Below are 23,086 nucleotides of genomic sequence, written 5' to 3' on the forward strand. Positions count from 1 at the left end.
ACCTGTAACAACGATAAGTTGACTGGTATATTACACTGTACAAGTCAAAATGTAAAGCTCATGAATGAAGGACTATCACGGAGTTTGGACAATATTTTGAAGAAAGGTTACTTCGCTAGTCTCCACCTTCTCTGAGACAGCTTGTCCAAGAGATGACGCCTAAATCTCGTTTCAGCATCACGCGTTTCAATTCAGAAGTAATACAAACCTTATCTGTACTTTGTTCGTGGCACCTACACGGCCCAACCCGCAAGATATATTTGTGACGATTTAGGTTCTAACGTAAGGCTGTGCTCTCCAAATTCTTGTCACCTGGGTTGCCCAACAAGAGAGCCTAACTATAGTGTACCATCACATGTCTCGTACACTATAGTTAAGCTCTCTTGTGGCTATTTCCGACACCAGCGTTAAATGTTGCCCCAAATACGCCACTTGACTTAGGCTGTCCACAATTTCATCCAGGTCGGCATTGTCGGCATGTATGCTCCGAACTTATTGTCCGACCCCGACCTTCGCATATAGCCGTTGGCTAGCGTGGTGGAATCCCACGCTTTTTTGTTCCTTTTTGGTCTGTGTGCCTCCGTTGCCGTCGTCGACATTCCATCGTTCCTTTCTCTCTCCTCACACACTGTTTCCTTCCGCTCGTTTCCTTGTCGTCTCGAACGGTTCTGCTGTCCTCGTCGTCTCCTGTTGAGTTGGACGCATCAAAGAAAGCGCTGAATCTTTGTGATAGCGATTTTGAAAGGTTCTATCGTGACGAGCAGGTCTATTTAGCGTCATTCAAACAACTCCCTATGAAAGACAAATTTGAGGGGCATTATCTTGAAGCATTAGATGATCATGCACAACGGTAGTAAGCCTGTATTTCGTTCTTTTAGTGATTGTCTTCATAGTAATAATGTGTACTAGCCAGGACTGGGAGGATGCTCGTAAGGCCCTGAATGCACTTCTTTCTAGCATTCTGAGTGGACCCATCCATCAGCTCCACACAAATGTATCACGGGCTCGGAACCGGGTTAATACTACATATACCGCTCTGCAAACAGCAGAAAAACAGACTTCCAATTTGGAAGTTTCTTTAAACATAGAGAAGCGATGGGAAATAGGTGGCTCTGAATATAACTGTCGCAAAGAAAGAGCTTCATTTGCAAAGTATCGGAGTGCTCTAGATGCTCTAAAGCGTGCAGTTGTAATGCGACTGACTGAGCTTTCCAAGTTGTCAATGTCTGGAACAGGTAAGCAGGTATATATTTGTGTGTCGTTTTACGGGTTACAGAAACATTTGCTAGGCTATAAACTTCAGCAACAGATCAGCAAAGGATTGCAGTGGCACTCTGAGGCTATTTGAAGTGCAATCAAATGTTACAACAATCAGGCTACGCTTCTCCAGCCTCCTCGCCCAAAGTTAACATGGAAGGAAGTTGCAGACTACACATTTTTGGCTGAGTTTGATCTCCTTCGTTACTCACGAGCTGACATCTCTGATTGCTCTTGGATGAAACCTGCAAATAGAGCTGCAGCAGTGAGGTACTTCAAACTGTGCCCCACTCGTGAAAAAATTGTGAGGTTGAATGTTGAGAGTCGTCGTTTATGCACAGCCATTCATGATGAAGAAATAGAGGTCACAAGGACTATTACACAGCTCTCAGAGACAAATCCACCTCTTGCCGCTGAGCTGAAGTGTTGATGGCAATCAAGATATGCAGTGAATATGTTGCATATTCATCGGCTCAATCAGATTCAAAATTTACCGGGCTTCTCAGGACAGCGTGGCATAGGCATCAGCGTGCGGTCAGAAGTTTCAAGGCCCTCAGTATCTGGTACAGTTTTAGCCACGATGGATGAAGGTCGGTGAGCCACCTTCTTGGTCTTTCCCATGAAAAATAATAACATGTAAACTATAGCTGCCCAAGAGCATAATCTTGAAATTGACAGGATGATAACTACCAAACATACTGATGGTTGTGTAGCTGAAAGGAGGGAACAACAACGAATGACACGTGATGTTTTGGAATTTCTGCAGGATGTTGTTAGTGATTGATTTGTGCATAATGTTACATGTAATAGAATAGTCAACCATTAATTGTTGACGTTACAATTTTGCAAGGTTGAGTTTGATAGCCGGACTGTACAACATGTCTCTCTATGAGTCACAATCAATACTTGGACTTGCATTGAAGATCATTGGTACTCTGGTATTGCTACGTATTATTTACGTGTGCTGGCTGTACATGTAGAAACTACTTGTTATATGTCTTAATTACATGCTTCAGTCGGATATTGGGCATGCATGATGTGCATGTAAGTCTTATTCCGACGAAATCACAAAAACAGGTGGATATAAAGCAGAATAGAGAACAGAACAAATCTTTGGTGTTCTACCCACTTATCAACTAGCACTATAGCATGGTTCTCAACGTCTTTATGACCAAACAACGCTCCAAAGTCCAAGGCTTTGCTCGAAGCACCCCTCGTGTGAAGGTCAAGCTCAGCAAAGAAGCTCGAGCTGCCCTCACTTCCATCCGACGAGAGCGCTCTCAGAAGTTCAAAAACGACCTTGAGGAAGCTTGGGAGCAAATTGACAGGTCAACAGCCACTATTGCTGCAGAAAACAGCAAGAGTATTCAATGTGTGCGAAAAGATCTTTATATGAACCGTTCTCTTCAGTGTTCAAAGAGGAAGGCCAATAGTTGGAATGCGTTCTGCTGGAAGAAGAGTCAGGAGTGCAGTGGAGAGAACAGTAAGTGATTTCACAATTACTGTTCTATACTGATACTAATACACACCATTATGAATTAGAGGGTGTTGGTCCAAAGGCACTACAGAACATTCTTCATGCTCATACCGCAGAATATCATTCGCTATCAGACGATGAAAAGAAACAATTATTAGTAGAGTATTCAGCACATTTAGAAACAAAGAAGACTGGATTTTGCATGACAACGAAGTCTCGAATCAACGACGTTACAGAGACCCTAAAGATAATTGAGAATGAGGTTAGTTGCACCAAACATATATTTATTCATGATTACTTACCGAACTAGCTGGAAAGCTTAAGGTGCCGGACAGGCATCGAGGTCATGCTTTATGTGGTCCGTGGATCGACAGATTTGCCCCTCCGTGGGGTTACATTTTCAACAGAGGGAATTGAAACGTTCATGAGAACTTGTATGGGTATCAACAATCAGGACCTGCTTAGTAAGATGGAGGGTTTTGCAATTCAAGGCATCGCAGGTAGGCTTTACCATTGAGTTATCATGCTCAGGGTGAACTCAACCACTCTCCCTAGGTGCTGCGAAGAACCATCAGCAGCATGTTGCCGAAGTAAGGGCCACAATCCGAGCTGAGATCAACATGTCACTTCGTCAGTCATTGGTATTTCTACATACAGTGGTGAAACTTACCAAGAAACAGGTGCCATTTCCGGGGATCAGAAGGCAAAGATGCAATGGACACAGTACTGGCGGAACATAATCCAACGCTATCAAGTCAAAATTGAAGGCTGGCCAGAAAACATTCCTTTCGGCAATCTCAGCCGGATTTCCAGTGCTCTACCTGACCTTGAGATGCTCCTTCGGAAATGGCAGTCTGGTGCTACATACTGGAAGAATCTCACAGACGAGGAGTTTAAGGAACTGAGCGTAGAGCATGATCACCAGATAGAATCTGGTGATATTCAGGTCCTGAAACGTCGGACTCGTTCTGACAAAGGTGAGAAGAGAGCAAAGAATCAGAAGGCCGATGACAAGGCAAAAAAAGGAAAGACTTACAAAAGTGCCGCTGTAGTTGACAGTAGCAGCAAAGACGAGGCTGTTACTGACACATTCACAGTCAGTACAGGTCCTGCAACAACAAATACCACAGCCGTAGCTGACAAACCCGCTGCTGATACGAGCACCGCTAATCCACTCGTTGCTGACACAACTGGAATCAATTCACCCAATGCTGACATACCCACTGCTCAATCAGAGCCTCCTGTTGCATTGCCAGTCAGCACCAATTTGCACATGCAACAGACACTCACCTCAACATGCAGTTTTCCGCCTTTGTCTGGGTCATTCCCCGGAATTGATGTCGGAAATCCTTATGATCCTTTCGAGTTGTGGACTAATGGATCATTCACAACGCAAGTCCCTTCGCTATTGTAAGGACCATTTCATTATTTTCCTATCTTCGTTATGTCTTGGTTCTCGAACACTTTTCCCGTTACACCTCTGGCTCTAGGGCTAGAGGTATCTTTTGCCATTTTACTTCTCATAGCCCTCACAGGCTTTCTTAACCATCGCTACCATTTTATATCACAGATCAGAGACTGGATATCACTCCCAGCCAGCCAGCACACTGGGTAGGGACTGGTAGTAGGCATCTCGCCAACCAGCTCCAAGCCCCAGTAAAAGCCTGGTAAATACTAATAACACCTTATTTAGGATCGTACCTCATCATGAGGATACGGTTCCTGAACACGCGTGACAATCCTCTATTATTAGTACAAGTCTCTCACCCGCTGATTAATCAAGATAAAAGTTGTACAATAGTTGTTCCCTTTTTCTTATTGGACAATTTATTCCTCAGACCACTTTTCATCTATTTCTCCTTTCGGTCTGAGGAACGGACGGTTAGCTATATAAACCCTACACATCGCATGTATAGCTCTTTAGTTTTCTATTACTGAATTTACCCGCTTTACTCCTCAACCGAAACCCTTGAGTTTACTCCCAAAGTCCTCTACTTGCTATATTTACTAGCATCTGTTGACCTCAAGCTCATTGAACCTCTTACTCCTTGCAAGTGCAGTAGGAGACAGGTTTTGTTTTTGTTATAGTTTATCGTTGCCTCACAGCCTCATTCTCACTCGACTTTGCTCTCGTATGAGTCTGAAGTCAATGACAGACCTTGCTGAGCTATATAACCATATCCTAACCAACAAGTAGGTATAGTTTCTCTAAACCATAATAATCTACTTGTATAGTTTGTATACAGGTACTTTTATACATTTATTTAAATGTCTTGAATATTATTTCTATTCATCTTGTGGCTCAGTGGTTTAGTTGTCTACTCAAATCATTAACTGACCACAAGGCCTTTGGTTCAATTTTTGATGGTGGTAATTTTTTTTGAAATGCAATGAGATAGTCTCTAGAAACCATATCACTGAATTAATTACAGCCGGCTGTGAATGCAATGTGGCTAAATGCTGTATATGCCCTAAAGTGGTAGACTGTGAGCGTTTGAACAGCCAGGTCTGCGTTGCCTGCCCCCTGATTCGGCAGCTTGTTCTGAGTTGTTACGAAGTGAAACCTTGGCAATATTTACAGCGAATGTGTAGCCAATGTATTACATAGATACAAAGGAGGTTGTAGGGACAGCTAGCAGTGATTTCCAGAGAAGAATATTGTATCATGTTGTCCAGTAGATATCACTCGCATGTATTTTATCAGCTTAGACATAATATATAGCATATGACTCAAAGACATCAGCTATAACAACACCAATAATTCATTGCAAAGTTCTAGACACTGATACATTGTTCAATTTCAAAACATATTCAACAAAAGGAAACTTGGAAAGGACAAGTACAAGTACAGAAATGTGATTGACTGATACGGTTATGGTGTTAAGTTTTACTCGATCGTAAGCTGCCAGCTGCGTGCGACTGTAGTGACTGAAGTACCAGTGTTGTCCGGGGAGGTCCTCAAATCTTTGGCATACACATTGCTGCTTAAAGTCATCCACCACATAGCCTATGCAGCTGCCGAAGGTCCAGCTTGAGCTCGACACGCAGTCCTTGCGCTCTCCAAATGAGCATCAATGTAATGCCAGAATGCATTGTATGACCAACCATGTTCGGGAATGGCGGGAATGGCTACTACACCTGCAGCAATGGCAGCGGTCAAACTGGAATTGGAAAACTGGTCAGAAGCGGTGTAACAACCAAGAGTTAGTTACTCTGGCGCACACAGAAACACACTATAAGGAAGATGATGAGGGAGTGGTTACCCCTTAAGCTGCAGAGAGTTTGTTGGTTAACAACAGGAGGACTCACTGAGGAGTCTCCTGGATTTATTGGGGTATATATACTACTACAGGTTGTTTGTACATATGTGCTATACAGTTGATAGAGGCAGTGGCTGATGATGTCATAGGGCCTAGCCCGTATGGCCAGCTCCACTGCGTGAGAGAGTAGAATCTAAAATAAGAGAAAAGGCAACGCGGCGCGAGAAAGAGGAGTTAGAACAAAAAGGGGAAATGCCGCGTGGCGCCATGTGCGAATGCTAAAGTGCAAAGTTAAAGCGGAGAATGAAAAGAAAAGAAATGTCCAGAAATTGTGTTATTGTAACAAGTGGTATGTCCTTCTGACGTCATGCCCTCACCCACAGCATATTCCTGCAGCTCACCAACACCAGCAGAAGGTCCTACCTCGGTAATGCCAGAGCTAGAGGGCGGTCCATCTGGGAGGCCATTGCTTTGGAGTAAGGCCCTGTTAGTTTTGGTGATTCTGCACCTAGTTGTGCTATCTATTTTCCCTTCTTTCTAGATCACTTTCCTCTTTATTCTTTTTGCTGTATTGTTCAGTATTCACTGAGCATTCTATAATTTCGCCTTTGTGGCTGACTTGTTTACCTTTGTTTACAAAACTTCGGACTAGTATTGCAGAGTCCAGTATTCCTATTCTTTAGTTACTCATACTGGACTCTAGGTACTGTACACATTCTGTACTCTCTGATAATATAGTTACTCATACTGGACTCTAGTTCTGTCCCTGTTAGCTCTCAGCAAGTGGCTAGACACTTCCCAGAAGTTCTCAATTGAACAGGTTATGAGCCCTGTGCTCCAGCCATCTTCCTGACTTCATACCTCATCATCCAAGCACCCTACTGCTTATCCCTCTTGCAAATTGTCTTCTGGGTCTCTGATAACCCTCTTTATCATCTCTGTTTGCTTTGCTTCCATCTGGATCACTCCCTATAAGCCTTTGTTGCTTGGAACCTCATTTTGGACGCTTTTTTGGCCTTATCAGTGCCATATCTCACCCAATCCTTATCTGATCATCCACAAACTCCTACCTTTGTCTTCTACGACCTTGAAAACCCTAAGAGACTCCTCAGAGTGGTGGATTTTGAGTTTGATCTCCCTGTGAACCCCTATCATTATCTGATCACCACTTCCACCCCTATTATACTCCTCCACTCCCTGTGCTTCGTTTCTGGCCATACTTGGCCTATCTATTGCACCATATAATCGCTCTCCACACCTATATTTTGGGGGCAATCCATCCACTCCATCTGTCCCTGTGACAATTTTGATTTTTTTGGCCTATATTTTCGCTTTTTGGCATATCTGGTGCTTGCATAAAGCTCCAATCTTCTCTGCTCTGTCTATAGACTGTGAAGCTCGCCTGCATTGCCTCAGTTTGCTGTTGCCCAGAGCCTCTCTCAGTCTGCAGTGTTTGGGGAGCTTAAGTCACTTTGTTGACTGATATACAAGCCCTTTTAACCAACACTGTCTCAAGGCGATTTCTCTGTTAATATCAGCGTAGTATTGAAAGGGGAACACAGGCGTAACCCTGTAGCAGCACTAGGAAGCCTTAGCACCCTCCTAGACCGCTTTTGGACCGCTTTTTTGGACTCTTTTGGACCCTTTGGACCTTTCTGTGCACTTTTTGGACTTTCTCCATTATCCACCTCCACTGCTTCACCAGCTCATTTCCACACCATGGATAAAACTAAATGTACTCCTCATTCATATTCTGCTCCTACTCATTGTTCTTGCTCATCTTCTAACTGCCATCATTGTAATCAATCTGCCATACCTGGTGCAAAATACCATTTTTCTACTGTGGTTGCAGAGCCGGCTAGAAATGTAAGCCTCCACTCTATTCATCCCTCTGACTTACACTGCCCTCTCCAGCTTGATGCCAACATTGATTGGAATGCAGACACAGGTGCCACTTCTCATATGACACCTCATCGTCACTGGATTCGCAATTATGCACCATATCGTGTTCCCATAAAGTTAGCAGATCATACTGTTGTTTATTCAGCTGGTATTGGTACTGTGGTGTTTAACCCTATCATCAATGGCAAGGAATCAAGGGCTGTAGAATTTTCCAGAGTGCTGCATGTACCAGATCTTCGAAATAATCTCCTCTCAGTCTTGTACTTAACTCGTCAAAGTGGTTTCAAAGTCATCATTTCATCTCAATCTATGTCCTTCATACGTGGCAACACTCTCTTATTCACTGCAACCATCAACAACAATAATGCTGCATTCCTTGATGGATCCACTGTTTCTTGTGTTGAATTAGGACACTTTTCTGCAACAATTCCACTTGACTTAAACCTTTGGCATTGAAGATTGGCTCACCACCACTATGCTGATGTCAAGAAATTGACACAAGAAAACCTTGTTACTGGAATGACACTTGAGTCTAAATATACTCCTGATCCTATCTGTGAACCATGTCTGTCTGGAAAAATGTCTGCCAACCCATTCCCTTCATCTTCTCATTGCTCTGCTCACCCTCTAGACCTCATCCGCTCTGATGTACACCAAGTCTCCTCCCCTTCATTCTCTGGGTATCAATATTGGGTCACCTTCATCAATGATTACACTCAATTTTGTGTCGTTGTCCCTTTGAAGGCCAAGTCGGATATCTTTAATGCTTTCAAGAGTTTCAAGGCTTATGCTGAGACTCAATTAGAGCGAAAAATCAAGGCTCTGCGCGATGACAAAGGGGGAGAGTACATCTCCAAGGAGTTTGAGCAATTCACAGATGATCATGGCATTGTCAGACAGCATACCACCCAGAATAGGCCTCAGCGGAATGGAGTTGCAGAAAGAGCAAACAGGCTTCTCTCTAAAAGAATCACTACCATGCTTTCAGAGTCTGGATTGCCTAATATCTTCTGAGGTGAATGCCTAGGTGCCTTGGTGCATGTCTGGAATAGGTGTCCCACTGATGCAGTGGTCAATGCTACTCCTTATTAATTGTGGCATGGACATAAACCAGACATGTCACACCTTCGTGTTTGGGGGTGCATTGCTTATGTGCATGTGCAAAAGGATAAGAGAGGTGTCTTTGGCTCTCACATGGAGAAATGTGTGTTCATTGGTTACCCTGCTGGGTACAAGGGTTGGAAATTCTACAATCCTACCACCAAACGCACTATTATCTCTGAGAGAGCTGATTTTGATGAGCGCTACTTCCCTGGCTTGAAAAAGACTTCTACTCCACCTTTGCCACCTTCACTTCCCATGCCTTTGGGCCTGGATGAGAATGTCCCTGCACCAGGTCCAGGGGGAGATATTGACCCACCAGCTGTACTTCAGCAACCTCAGCAACCTCAGCACTTGCCTGATGATGGGCCTGATTTGGACCTTGATGCAAAACCACCTGTGAATCAACCTCTTGAGCTTCCAGATCACCCTCCTCATTGCTCACCTTCTCCTGACTTGCCTATTGCACTGAGACGCCCTGCAAGGGCTAGGAGACCACCTAGACTATGGTGGCTTCAACACAGACAACCTACTTCTGCCATTGAGAGTGATAACAGCGATAGTAGTGATTCTGAGGCAGTTGATGATGAAGTGGCACACTTTGGAGACTCTGCTGAGCCTAGGTCATTTGCAGATGCAATAAAGCGTCCTGATGCAGATAAATGGAGAGAAGCAGCCATGGAAGAGCTCCAAGCTCATGAGCACAATGGAACTACCTCCTGGAGAAAAGGCAATTGGTGGCATGTGGGTCTTTAAGATCAAGCACAACTCTGATGGCTCCATTGAGCGCTACAAGGCCATTTATGGGACCAAGCAAGGAGGCAGGATGTGGAACCAGAAGATGCACATTGTGCTTGAAAAACTCGGATTTAATCGCACTTACTCTGACTCTGCCATCTATGTGTTTAATAGAGGTGAAGTGCACATTATTCTACCTGTCTTTGTTGATGACATGACACTGGCATCCATATCCAATTCTGCACTTGACCAAGCTGTCAAGGACCTCTCTCAACACTTCAAACTTTGTGATCTTGGCCCTACTTCCTACCTACTTGGCATTTCCATCACCAGAGACCTCAGCAATTGCACCATCTCCCTCTCCCAACATCAGTACACTCTGGACATTCTGGAGCACTTTGGCATGAAGGATTGCAAGCCTGTGTCCACTCCAATGGACCCTGGTTCACGCCTCACCAAGGATATGTCTCCCAGGACACCAGAAGAAGTGCAACTGATGAAGGACATTCCCTACCTTGCTGCTGTTGGTGCTCTGATGTATTTGTATTTGGCCACCACCACTCGTCCTGATATTACCTATACTGTTGGAGTTCTTGCCAGATTCAATTTCAATCCTGGGCCCACTCACTGGGGTGCTGTCAAGCACTTATTCCGCTACTTGCAAGGCACCCTCAATCACTCACTTGTCCTTGGCCCTGATCCTAATTCCACTGAACTCTTCACCACTTTCTCTGATGCTGATCATGGTGTGACAAGGACTCTGGACGTTCTACTGGTGCTTACCTTGTCAAGATTGGATCTGGTGCTGTCTCTTGGAGTTCCAAACTTCAAAGCATTGTTACTTTTTCCACCACTGAGGCAGAATATATTGCTGCTGTTGAAGCTGGCAAGGAGATCTGCTGGATGCAAAATCTGCTGAAGGAAATGGGCTATCCTATCACCTCTCCTTCCACCCTTCACATTGACAACCAATCTGCCATCTCTGTGTCTAAGAATCCTGAACACCATGGTCGAATGAAGCACCTTGATTTACGCTGGCATTGGTTGAAAGATATTGTTGGCTCTGGCCAAATTGCTCCCACCTTTGTGCCCACTACTGAAATGCCTGCTAATTTGTTGACCAAGGCTCTGGCTAAGCCTAAAGTTGAAATGTTCAGACAGATGATGGGACTTGTTAGATCAGGGGGGAGCTAATGCTTGGGAGGTGCAGTATCAGGGGGGAGTGTTAGTTTTGGTGATTCTGCACCTAGTTGTGCTATCTATTTTCCCTTCTTTCTAAATCACTTTCCTCTTTATTCTTTTTGCTGTATTGTTCAGTATTCACTGAGTGTTACAATTAACATACCAGCACCTACTTATGCTTCACTTTTGTACTTCTACTTTTATTTTTCAAGTCACATGACCAGTCATGTGACTATTTACTTTACTTTACATTTTCGACTTTTCATAGTCACATGACCAGTCATGTGACACATTACCTGACCAGTGTCTAGACTCATCATGTGACCGGTCACATGCTAGACATCGGACTTTGAACTTTATTTACAACTGTACAGTACCTCATGTATTTTAGTATATATATGTTACACTGAGCATTCCTATTCTTTAGTTACTCATACTGGACTCTAGTTCTGTCCCTGTTAGCTCTCAGCAAGTGGCTAGACACTTCCCAGAAGTTCTCAATTGAACAGGCCCTAAAAACCAGCAACATTTTACGCTTGTAGAGTAGTCAGTAGGTAGTAGTGAATGTATGAGCTTACTTACCAGGAAACAAGCGCGTTTCCAATAGTCTAAACTAATGTCAAAACCCCTTGAAGCTATGAGTGTATATAGCTCGGAAATCTGCATCTTTTCCACAACAGATAGCAGAAGCTTGAGGTAGACAGTGAGTTCTTGGTCTTCGTGAAGGAAAAATAATGTACCTTGTCTTTGATCTTCGAACGCATGAGAGTCAGGGCCTTTTTGATGAGTGAAATCAGGTGGCCTTTGATCTCTGGATTGTCAAGGGCGCCATCCGGGACCTTGAAAACCTGAGGTTGTTCCTCTATAAATTTTTATCTTGCAGTTAGTATACAGTAGGTTAAGCAATCAAGTCACTTACGTTCATTTGATCAGATAACTTCCTGTGATAGTATTTAAGGTTGGTGGTAAGAAGACACGCCATTGTACGGTTCTGTAAAACTGACTATGCAAGATTTAGAATGAATACATAGGAGAAGGAGAAGAAGAACTTACAAAATATTTGGCAAATGATATGTAATCTTGAATGGCTGCTCAGTTTGAGAGAGATATGGTCTTCTGTAAGGACAATAGCTGCCCATGCAAATGTATTTACATCTGCATGGGGCTTGCAAGCTTTATTTGAGTATAAGATATCAGAGAAATAATAAAAATTGAGAGATTTAGAATGAACCTACATGGACAAAGTCATTCAAGGTGTCCGGAGGGAGATCATACATCTTAGAGACCTCTCTTGCATAACTGAGACTGTCCTGAATGGAGCGCTGTGAGGCAACCACTTTGTTTGATCTGTCCTCATCTCGGCCCTGGGAATGTTGACCAGAAAGGTTGCCAATAGTGACATCAGGAAAAAGCCTTTTGCTATATAGCAAAGGGGTTTGTACATATGTGCAAATAAAGCCTATTATAGCACCTATAGCACTTATAGCACTATAAAAGCAACTATAGTATGATCAAAGTCCCTATAGTACTTTAAGAGAAACTATAGTATGATCATAGTGACTATAGTGTTATATGAGCAATAAGAGCAATGGGAGCAACAAAAGCAATAATAGTATTATAGACGCAAAATTTAAAATGCTATATATCAATACCATAATGTTTGATATGCATATTTGCTACTAAAGTTATTAAGATAAAATTTGTGACAAACATCCAGAATATTACTATGAGTCCAATGATGAGGACATGTATCGTGCAAACCACCAAAAGCAGGGATAAGTTGACAAAGCTGTCTAATACTGGATAAAGGGATAATTTGTCCTGGAGGAAAACCTTCAGTGTTTAGAGGTACCTTATTAACAGAGTACATTAAGTGGTCCTTTTCAGCTGTGGATTCGAGGTTGCTATACCACTCTACATATGCCAAATGATATTTTGGCCAATTATTGGGGGATGAGTCGAAACTGTATAGTGTTTTAGGTAGTTTAAAGATTACTCTCAATCTCCCAATTCTTGTTCCTTGAATACAGTCATTAGTATTAGATGTGCTTGTGGTTATAGGGTAAGAGAAACATTACCTTTTATGCCTGTAGCCTCACAATCAGGAGAATTCATCACAACCACTGTGTCAAACTGTGACAACAGATTGTTTTTTCCACTTGGCCTGGCTTTGACAGAATCTACCTGGTCATTCTCCAGGTCGACATTGTTGCCTAGGCTATCTAAACAGAATTTGAAGCCATAGAAGATATCAAGGTTTTGAAATAGAAGGGGTAGTAATCTGGTTTCACAACATGTATTTGAGTGAGTTAGTTTACTGTTAAGGAAGACTTTGAGTGCTGATTCAAATCCAGGACACTGATGTTTCTCCATGACTGTAACAACCAAGAGTTATTTACTCTGGCGCACACAGGAACACACTATAAAGAAGATGATGGGGAGTGGTTACCCCTTAGGCTGCAATGAGTTAGTTGTGCTAGACAATAGGAGGACTTGCTGAGTCCTTCCCCATGTATTGCTCCTGTATATATACTAAAATACATGAGGTACTGTACAGTTGTAAATAAAGTTTAAAGTCCAATATCTAGCATGTGACCGGTCACATGATGAGTCTAGACACTGGTCAGGTAATGTGTCACATGACTGGTCATGTGACTATGAAAAGTCGAAAATGTAAAGTAAAGTAAATGGTCACATGACTGGTCATGTGACTTGGAAAATAAAAGTAGAAGTAAAAAAGTGAAGCATTGTCGAAGATGAGAACTGCTGTTAGGAAACCACACACAAAAACAAACTAACACACAATCCTCCCAGATTCCACGGAACTTGTTTATGGGCTTTGCCTCCTAGAACAGTGGGTGCTCTGGTTGTTTGTGGGGTGGTATGTATGAGGATCCTTCAAAGTAAAACCCAGAGATGTATGGGTGTGGGTTTTGAGGAGGAGGGATAGTTGGAATATAGAAAGATAGGGGCTTTGTGGCGAGTATAGACGAGCACTACCTTGCTAATCGTAGCACAAGGTAAGTTTGAGAACAACAATATGACAAAGTTCCCGGTGATAGCAGGCTCCTGACGCACAAACTGTAGTGCTCAGAAGGACTCTAATCAAAAGGGATAACAATGACTTTAAAAGTGGGAAGTGACAATGACAGCAATTAACAGTGGTAGCAGTGGGAAGTGTTGTAACCACACTGGATCACAAGTAACAGAGAGTAGTGAACTTGAGATTAGAGAAGAAGTTTGGATTGGAGTTCTTGTTCCTTTTTTTTTACAAGGTAAAATACAGGGGTTTATATAGTAAAAGAAAAGTAGGCTATGCACAGTATAGCTGTGCAAAAAAAATGAGAAAGAACATGAAGGAAGGAATGTATGCTGACAAATCCTGCATAGGTAGTACAGGATGAGATTGTCAAAAAAGGAAAAGAAAGGGATAGAACAATGAATGCTGTGAGTAATGTCACAGGCTTGTAGAGCCATAAAGTAAAGTCCAATAGCAAAAAGAGAGCAGGAAAATCATGATGTCATGGGAAGATGCCGTAAAAAAAGGGCAAGGCAAAACACTATCAGTATCAACACAGTTCCTTTATTGTCAGTCAGGCATTCTAAAAAATATGTGTCCATAAAAATGATTCAAAAATCAAAAATAATCGCACTGTAAATGAATGTTCTGCTGAAGAAAAAGAAACTGGAGCCACCGGTCCACCACCTAGTCCAAATCTGACAGTTCCATGGCCTTACCAATGGACTGGCTGTGTTGGACCACCTGATCAAATGAGGGAGGGAGAGGAGTAGTTCCAATTTGGAACAAGTGAGTCCCAGGCAGCGTGTGATAGGTGTAGCTGTAGCGAAGACGATGGACAAAAGATAAGTGTACCCAAGTGAATGGGACAGCGATGAACATGGGCGATGCAAGGGGATGAACCTTCTCCAGCTCAAAAACTACCCACCCACGCTCCAACCAGGCAAGACGAGCGACTGATGTTTTGATAGTATATGATGGCAGATCGACGTCATGAAGATGGACCTGTTGCCCTATATGGACCGGCCGCCGGGGCTTTGCTGATATCAGCAGTGGCACGTGGTAGTCAACGGATCGGCGACGGAAGCGGATAGGAAGTGGTGACATCAGAAATGGTGGGGGTGCAAATAAGATGAGGAGGAGGAGGGTGGAGGTGACGAAAAAGTGGATTAGAATGGGGATCCAGAAATGACCATCAGGTGAGAATAAAAAGGAGAGGAAGGGGCCCATGGTGGGGCTAGGCAAAGGAAGGGGAGTAAGGGAAACAACAAAAGTGAGGGCACAATGCAATGTGTAGCCAGTGGCGACGTGAAAATTTGCCGAAATGCCGAAATGCGGAAAGTACCGGATGGAAAAGCAAAGGTGAGCGTAACTGGATTGCCTAATAGAGGTGGTGCTGATCAGCCACAAGTTCAAAACAGGCAATATTAATTACTATTCCACATGGCACTGTGCCTGTGTGGCGCAAAGGCGAGTCTTTTTGAATATTCGCTTCGTTATTGACACCTGTCCATGCTACCAATCAACTTTGGTGCATGATAGCGTAAGTAGGTGCTGGTATGTTAATTGTAACAATGACGTCCAAAATGCTTTGCTGACATTTATTAGGGTATTCCGCTATGACAAGCCTTTGGTCTTGGAATTTGGAGTGAGGGAATTTGTCTTCTTCATTATCCATGGTCATTTTCAGATAGCTTTGGAAAGCCACCACCTTTTCACAACACAGAAGCCATGTCACCATTTGTGGTGCTTCATTTCTTTTATTAGAAGCCCTCCAACCTTCTTTTGCAAAGTTGATATGGAAGCGCTCAAATATCTCGATGTTGTAATTGTGGGTGGTTCCAAACCATGTGATGAACTGGCAGTAGTGGAGGAGAGAGTGGAATTTAGGGATATTCAGGTGTTCTCTTATGTTGAGTCATACCAATATATCTTTGTGTTTGTGGAAAGTGTCCAAAGCATCTGAAAGGTAGCCCAGAGTGGTGTTGTCATGAGTGGGATACTGTGCTATCTGGATGAAGTCCAAGAGGGATTAGTATGCAAGTATAACACTCCTTGGAATCTTTCTAATCAAACATCCTAGCAATATGCGGGCCATATCCTTTCTTTCCTTTCCACCAATCTGGCCTAATGCAGAAATTCCATTTTTGAAATGACAGACACTATAGCAAGCAGAAAGGGAGGAAATGTGCTAATCAAGCTCCTTGGGATCCATAAGGTCCTTGCACCAGTTCACCATATGCTTAAAGACACCTTGGTATAGTTGATGGAGAATGTCAGGGGAAACAGATAAATGAATGTTGCAATGAGGGAAGTTAAGCCAGAATGGCTCGTAAACACCACCAGAGACATTGTTATCCTTGCATCTCTCTTGAAATTGATAGAAGGAATCTGTGTTAGCTCTAGCATTCTGAATGACTTCTTCTGTCCAGTTCTGTGTATGTGGCTCTCCAGAAGTAGATTCTGAAAGCTCAGAAGCAGGCCTTTTGCATTTGGGACAGGTGCCATACTTTGTACATGTCACAAGACATTGTTCTGGATAATCTGCAACGTAGCAAGCCAAAACAGGATGAACTCTCCTGACAGCCCCATCACCCCCAGTGATGTCCATCCTTTCAATGCCAGCCTTCTTCAAAGGTTCTAGTATAACCCTCATAGACTCATGGAATAGACGCTGAACTCTTGATGACTTTGCTTTTGCTGTAAGCTGAAATCCCTTAACTTTATTGACGGACAGATATCCTATGAGAATGCAAGCATGTTGGCTTGGCTTGCGTCTTATGGCTCTGGGTATGTTTCCCAACGTGAGATAGACAAAGATAAGCTGATTTAGAGTTGGAGAATTGTGTAAGCTGGGTTTTGTCTGTTGCAATAATAACAGGCACCAAGGCTGCCCCAAATGGTAGACAAGTCTATTCCAAAGATTGTATAAGTCAATGTAGAAGATTCACACACACCTGGATAGCATACCATCACTTCCCTGTCCACATCTCATGGTATATCCTCTACTTGCATCTGTAAAAACCTTTTTGGGACGATAGACTATATTTTCAACATGGGCTGGATTTCCCAGGAGAGTTCTGATAGCTGACAGTACATCACGGTACTGGATTAGGTGTGTGTCATCAGGAGTATCCCGAAAAGAGATCATGGTTGATTTCCATTCAGCCCTGGCTGGTATGTTGTGGTCAACAATCTTGTGTAATGCACATATATTATGATATGACAAGCCAAGCTTCTCCTTGACCTGGGAAAAAGTATGAGCAAAGTACAGAGAAATTGTGAAATCACTGACACCTGGAATACTTAGCAGTCAATCAAATGACTGATGCCCTATACCATCTTTAATTTCCCAGCAGGCTACCCTCCAATCCATCTCTGAGGCAAAGGGAAAGAACTTGGGATCTGGATCTTCACCCATTTCTACGTCTTCACCTCTATCTCCACCTCCACCTGCCCTAAAAAATTCTCTTCTCCACCTCTGATGTAAAGTCTCATCCATACTTATGACCTTGCCAGCAGTGGGATGTTCCACCTCTATACATTCATCCTCATCATCATCTAAGATAATTAAGTTTGGATGAAGGGATGGGCCTGCTATGTTCTGCTTGTCTTCTATAATATCAGGAGGCTGGATGGGAACAAAGGAGAATAGGTCTTTTTGCAGCTCCTGTAGTACGTCTCCAGTTGTCTCCTCCTCCCCATCATCCTCTATCAACATGTCTAATCCACTGGCTTCTTCAAGATCTTCTTCTGACTGTGGGATAGTGAGTGCTCGTAGCTTCCCTTTGTGGTACCATAGACATTTGTTTGCAGAGCCAAGATGGGCATTGACGGCATGGGCTGTTGCGAATGACTTTCCACATCCAGCAGGACACATGTGAGGAGCATCTCTGTTGACTAATGCTGCACAATGTATATCTGGACAGAAAGTGACACCAAAAAATTGGTTGAACTTGCTGAGGAGCATGTTGGCCTGCTTGGAGAGGGTTGGGGGTATAAGCCTCAGTTCTATAACCTGGCTGAGGGCATTCTGGCTCCTTTAACAACAAAAGGAGCCACCAAAACAGCCGACTCAATCTGTAACAAATGGTTCAGTGTTAGTAGTAGAAGTACATTTTAAAGCTTCATTGCTAACTGCTATTTCAGCTAAAGAAGGAGCTTAGTTGTGTAGATCAGTTGATGAACGCTTCCGGGCTTGGATTTGACGTACAATGTGGACTGAAGATTACTGATGCAAACAGGCACATTTGGGATGCTTTCCTCAAAGTGAGCATCTTTATCCTTAGCAGGTATGGGATGGACTTACCTTTTTTTTGCAGAGCAAGCCGAAAGATGTTAAGTCAACCTACAACCGGTTAGCTTCAGATGGGTGGAGGTGGTATGACTCGATCACAGCTATTCTACCAAGCCGGGCAAAAGGGACTCACATTTTCCGTGCATCTCAAGCACAATCTGCAAAGATCAGTTCAGCGAGTAAAGATAGGATGGGTGTGGATGCTGAAGGCAATGATGGAGGGGAGGATGGAGAGGACAAAGGTGATGAAGAGGGTGCGGAAAGAGAGGCAATTGAAAGAAAGGCGGTTGTTAGCGCCAGAAAAGACAAGGGAAAGAGTGGGAGTGAATCCGGCACCTTGTAAGTGTCATCTATCCACTCCAAACCTACTAGCGCATCTGTCAGCATCACGTCCTCCGGAAAACGCAAGTATTTGGCCGTTGATAGTACCTCTGTAATCTCTGCCACCCCAAGCAAAGCCCTACGTTCTTCTGGCACCGCTGCAATCAATGGTGTGAAGGAACAGATGCAGAGGATGGCAGATAACAAGGAGCAGCGCGATACCAAGCGCAATGACTTCAGGTACCGTTTCCTGAACATTGTAGAGAGTGCTTTCACTGGCAGCGTATCCGGTGGTGGATCTTCAAACAACGCTTCGTCTTCGTCTTCTCAACACGTTGAGCCTTTGAACACAAGGAGTCAGGCCATTAGAATGGCTGGGCAGATCAAGACACAGCTCAATGACGAGAAAAAAATTGCATTCATTGATATGCTCCGTGCAGATAATGTGCTGATAGGCGATTACCTTGATATGGCCACACAGGGCAAAAATCTTTGCATAATGTGGGTGGATAAGCTGTTGAAGGACTTTACTGCATTTCTGTCCAACTAGGTCTGTTGTTGTCTGTTGTTGTCTTCATTTTTTGTTATAACTTGCTGTATCCCTGCTCAAATGTAAACTATATACGTTGATGTGGAAATATAATCAATTTTGCTGTGAACTTATGAGAAAACAAACAAATACCGGCACCCTAGCTACTCTGTAAATAATTGGCCTCTTGTCCTCAGCTCTCGACAATACAATGCCCACATCCTCTCTGCAATCTGATCACAACGCGAATTGGCTCCAAGCCGGTCTGGGAGCCAGTGCTCTCCAGGGTTGAGGTAGTACTTGCTTCGGGGAAAATATCAATATCTTCAGGATCATGAGTTCAGATGTAGTTGTGTACCATGCAAAGCGCTGATGGTACACGGGCTTGAATGTCCATATCAAATTTGGGGGGGCAGATAAGGATTCAAAACCGGCACTTGAAAACTCCGAAGATTTGCTCGATGCAGCAGCGAGCTTGAGCATGCCGCAAATTGAAGAGCTCTTCCTTGCTCTTTGGCCTAGTTATAATGTTAAAATAGCTAGACATATCACAAATAGACTCAACTAAGTCCAACACGGCCCCATTTGGCCAAATGATAACATTCCCCTCAATAAGGAACAAGAAGTTCAGGGCAAGACCCAAAATGAGCGTCCACCAGGTAATATTTACCTGGGGGGACACGTAGATCATGCTACCGAGCATCATTGTATATGGCTGCATTGGCGGCAGAGCCCTTCCACCCTGTAAGCATATAGAGAAACCGTAAATCAAAGAAGCAGCATGCCAGACAATTCTGGGTGACTGCTCCCTTGCGGTTTCTTGACAGATGGCGCTCAGACGACTTTGGGGCACATGCAATGTGCGTACCATCAATGGCGCCGATAGCACCTGAAAAAAATGGAAATAGCTTTGGGTTGTTTTGAATTTTGGGTGGAATGGAATCATTGGCAGAGGGTAAGTGTACATAGTCGGTGTATATAGGTGCTGATGAAAATGCGAATAAAATCTCCTTGAAATACCTGTAAAATGGTGAAAAGCTGGTGCATTAGTAGATAAAACTTTACTCACTTTGAAAGGGTGTCATTTGCACGCTGGAAACACTTGCCAACATGCTTGAAAGTGAGCCCTGTGACGCACATATACAGGAGGACACCCAGATTCTCCTGTAAGGTGACATGTTTGGAATTGGTATGGCCTGCTCGCCTCAACAACCTGATCAGCCCTTCAAATACATGCTTATTTACACCTAGCTCGCTTTTGATCCTACCCGGATGTCCATTGATCAGCTCTTAGATCCAGCCTTGGCCTGACAGCACAGAAGTGTAGTATGGTGTCTTGTTGTACAGTGATTGAGAGTATAACACAATTGATTTAGAGGTGGCGAGTACAGCATGGTCTTCTTTGTCATCATCATTCATTGAGTCCTCATCATCCGACACCAGATACTCCAGTAGCATGAGACGGAGAGCTTTATCATCCATTGCAATTTCTCACCCAGGCAAACAACAATACTACTTCCATGTTTGGATGCCGGATCCCATTATCAAGGTTAGAGCTCCAACTTACTCATTCACATAATGATAGTCCATAATCATACACTTTTTACCATCTTTTTGTTAGTTTTGGTGATTCTGCACCTTTGTGCTACCTATATATTTTCATTCCTTTCTCTATCTATTCTTCTATCATTCACTATTGATTGTGTTCTCTATTATTTCGCCTTTGTGGCTGCTTTGTTTATCTTTGTTTACAAAACTTCGGACAGTACTGCAGAGTCCAATGCTTCCTACTCTCTAGTTACTCACATTGGACTCTAGGTACTGTATACCTGTCATACTCTCTAATAATAAAGTTACTCACATTGGACTCTAGTTCCAGTCCCTGATTGCTCTCAGCAAGTGGCTAGACACTTCCTTCAAGCTTTGTTCTTAATAGATGTAACAGCCATTTTTTCTTCCAGCCACTCGCTTCTGAAGTTGGCGGCGGTTCCTTCTTTCATGTATGACAGTACAAAGGTTATCTTTCTCTTTTCATCTCCAAAGTATGTGGGATCTTCTTCGAAGTGAAGTGAGACATGCTCCATGAAGTCCTTAAACTTTGTCTGGTCCCCATTGAATGTTGGAGGGTTGTCTAATGCACTCCTAGTTCTTCTGGGTTCCCTCTTCTCTGCACCTTTTTCTCTGTCTGGTGTCTCGGAGTTGATAATGAGCTGTTGCTCCCATAGTCTCTGATAGTCTTCTTTCTCTTCCTCCACTCTTTCTGCTGCTCTGTGCGCCATTGTCCGCCCTTCTCTTTCTTTTTTGGTTGCTTTCATTACTCTCCTGGCAACTTCTGCTTCTAGCATTCTTTCCATCCATTCTTGGATCTCTGGGGTTAAATCAGTTGGTATTGTCGGTTGAGTCTGGCTGGGTCCAGCTTCCGGCAATGCCCCGATTAGGTCGGTCATGCTGTTTGTCATACTGCTTATTGATGGTTTTCTTTGCCGAAATTGCATGAATTCAATGGAGTTTAGGTACGACAGGTTTGGGTGATTCTTGTTTTATTTGTGGTGTAGGTGATCGTGGGGATAGGAATCTGATTGGTTCAATTTCTGGTAATGGGAAGTCTCCACACCAGATATATGTAGTTGTATAGTTTTGTTCGGTTTCTATTCAAGTTTTCAATTTGTCTCTACACATGTACAGGAGTTCACCAATGACAAATCAGGTCAATACACTGCTGTAAAGCTTGTAGATACTGTCTTTCCACTTTTGATAATCTGGTCCTCTTCTGCCCAGAACTATCTTGTACGTATGGTTGATATAAGGTGTTTACAAAGGGTAGGTAAAATGTATAGTACTAATTTTGGGGCCCAAATGGTTGTCCCAAAATAACCCACTTATTAAGCTGTCAGTTCTTCTCCCGACTGGCGGATGCAAGTGCACGGCCTGGTCAAAGGTAAGAGAATTTGAACTGTAGGTAAAGTTTTATCTAAACTTCGCTCAAGTCTACACCGGGTAAAGTTGTAACTAGGGGAATTGGAGTGAGGGGAATTTCCTCGAGAGATTCTACATCTCTGGGAAAGAATGAGATGATGGTGGATGGACGTGGAGGGATGGGGATTGATGTGGTAGGGTTTAAGTTGGTTGTTATAGTTGTGTATATGAGATATGAGATGACAAATAGGATTGGTAGGGCAAAAGTTAGGATGATGATTTTTGAATCATTTTTATGGACACATATTTTTTTTAGAATGCCTGACTGGCAATAAAGGAACTGTGTTGATACTGATATTGTTTTGCCTTGCCTTTTTTTACTGCATCTTCCCATGACATTATGATTTTCTTGCTCTCTTTCTGCTATTGGACTTTATTTTATGGCTGTACAAACCTATGACATTACCTACACAGCATTCATTGTTCTATCCCTTTCTTTTCCTTTTTTTTGACAATCTTATCCTGTACTATCTGTGCAGGATTTGTCAGCATACATTCATTCATGTTCTTTCTCATTTTTTTTGCAAAGCTATACTGTGCATAGCCTACCTTTCTTTTACTATATAAACCCCTGTATTTTACCTTATAAAAAAAGAAATCCAAACCAGACTTCTTCTCTAATCTCAAGTCCACTTCTTACTGCTACTTGTGATCTAGTGTGGTCACAATACTTCCCACTGCTACCACTGTTATCTGCTGCCATTGTCACTTGCCACTTTTGAAGCCATTATTATCCCTTTTGATTAGAGTCCTTCTGAGCACTACAGTCTGTGCGCCAGGAGCCTGCTATCACTGGGAACTTTGTCACCTCGTCATTTTGTCATTCTTAAACTTACCTTGTGCTACGATTAGCAAGGTAGTGCTCGTCTATACTCGTCCCAAAGCCCCTATCTTTTATCTTCCAACTATCCCTCCTCCTCAAAACCCACACGCATACATCTCTGGGTTTTACTTTGAAGGATCATTATACACACCACCCCATGAACAACCAGATCACCCACTGTTCTAGGAGGCAAAGCCCATAAAC

General features: G+C 43.1%; 8 protein-coding genes across 8 annotated transcripts; 4 read left to right on the forward strand and 4 right to left on the reverse strand.

Moving 5' to 3' along the window:
• Positions 1 to 552: 552 nt before the first annotated feature.
• On the forward strand, positions 553 to 1,339 carry SERLADRAFT_464725 (uncharacterized protein; the record flags this gene model as incomplete). Its single annotated transcript, XM_007317106.1, has 3 exons — positions 553 to 853; positions 910 to 1,235; positions 1,290 to 1,339. Coding segments are annotated over 3 exons (435 nt in total), but the record flags the coding sequence as incomplete, so codon positions are not given.
• A 1,067-nt stretch (positions 1,340 to 2,406) lies between these two features.
• Positions 2,407 to 4,148, forward strand: SERLADRAFT_436820 (uncharacterized protein; the record flags this gene model as incomplete). Its single annotated transcript, XM_007317107.1, has 5 exons — positions 2,407 to 2,740; positions 2,800 to 2,996; positions 3,045 to 3,234; positions 3,290 to 3,364; positions 3,415 to 4,148. The coding sequence occupies 5 exons, from the start codon at positions 2,407 to 2,409 to the stop codon at positions 4,146 to 4,148; spliced, it is 1,530 nt and encodes a 509-aa protein (XP_007317169.1).
• Positions 4,149 to 6,347: 2,199 nt separating this feature from the next.
• On the forward strand, positions 6,348 to 6,743 carry SERLADRAFT_464726 (uncharacterized protein; the record flags this gene model as incomplete). The annotated part of the gene is made up of 1 exon (XM_007317108.1): positions 6,348 to 6,743. One exon carries the CDS (start codon positions 6,362 to 6,364, stop codon positions 6,533 to 6,535), a length of 174 nt encoding a protein of 57 aa, XP_007317170.1.
• Positions 6,744 to 7,038: 295 nt separating this feature from the next.
• SERLADRAFT_386442 (uncharacterized protein) lies at positions 7,039 to 7,314 on the reverse strand (the record flags this gene model as incomplete). Its single annotated transcript, XM_007317109.1, has 2 exons — positions 7,039 to 7,080; positions 7,141 to 7,314. Coding segments are annotated over 2 exons (216 nt in total), but the record flags the coding sequence as incomplete, so codon positions are not given.
• Positions 7,315 to 7,505: 191 nt separating this feature from the next.
• SERLADRAFT_386443 (uncharacterized protein) lies at positions 7,506 to 7,664 on the reverse strand (the record flags this gene model as incomplete). Its single annotated transcript, XM_007317110.1, has 1 exon — positions 7,506 to 7,664. A coding segment is annotated over one exon (159 nt), but the record flags the coding sequence as incomplete, so codon positions are not given.
• Positions 7,665 to 16,127: 8,463 nt separating this feature from the next.
• On the reverse strand, positions 16,128 to 17,657 carry SERLADRAFT_407586 (uncharacterized protein; the record flags this gene model as incomplete). Its single annotated transcript, XM_007317111.1, has 4 exons — positions 16,128 to 16,678; positions 16,907 to 17,183; positions 17,232 to 17,233; positions 17,276 to 17,657. The coding sequence occupies 4 exons, from the start codon at positions 17,655 to 17,657 to the stop codon at positions 16,128 to 16,130; spliced, it is 1,212 nt and encodes a 403-aa protein (XP_007317173.1).
• Positions 17,658 to 17,849: 192 nt separating this feature from the next.
• SERLADRAFT_407587 (uncharacterized protein) lies at positions 17,850 to 19,104 on the forward strand (the record flags this gene model as incomplete). Its single annotated transcript, XM_007317112.1, has 4 exons — positions 17,850 to 18,035; positions 18,086 to 18,205; positions 18,259 to 18,572; positions 18,606 to 19,104. 4 exons carry the CDS (start codon positions 17,850 to 17,852, stop codon positions 19,102 to 19,104), a joined length of 1,119 nt encoding a protein of 372 aa, XP_007317174.1.
• Positions 19,105 to 20,999: 1,895 nt separating this feature from the next.
• SERLADRAFT_436826 (uncharacterized protein) lies at positions 21,000 to 21,530 on the reverse strand (the record flags this gene model as incomplete). Its single annotated transcript, XM_007317113.1, has 1 exon — positions 21,000 to 21,530. One exon carries the CDS (start codon positions 21,528 to 21,530, stop codon positions 21,000 to 21,002), a length of 531 nt encoding a protein of 176 aa, XP_007317175.1.
• Between the last annotated feature and the right edge of the window lie 1,556 nt (positions 21,531 to 23,086).

Source organism: Serpula lacrymans (genome assembly GCF_000218685.1).
Source record: "Serpula lacrymans var. lacrymans S7.9 unplaced genomic scaffold SERLAscaffold_5, whole genome shotgun sequence".
NCBI classification, from domain to species: domain Eukaryota; kingdom Fungi; phylum Basidiomycota; class Agaricomycetes; order Boletales; family Serpulaceae; genus Serpula; species Serpula lacrymans.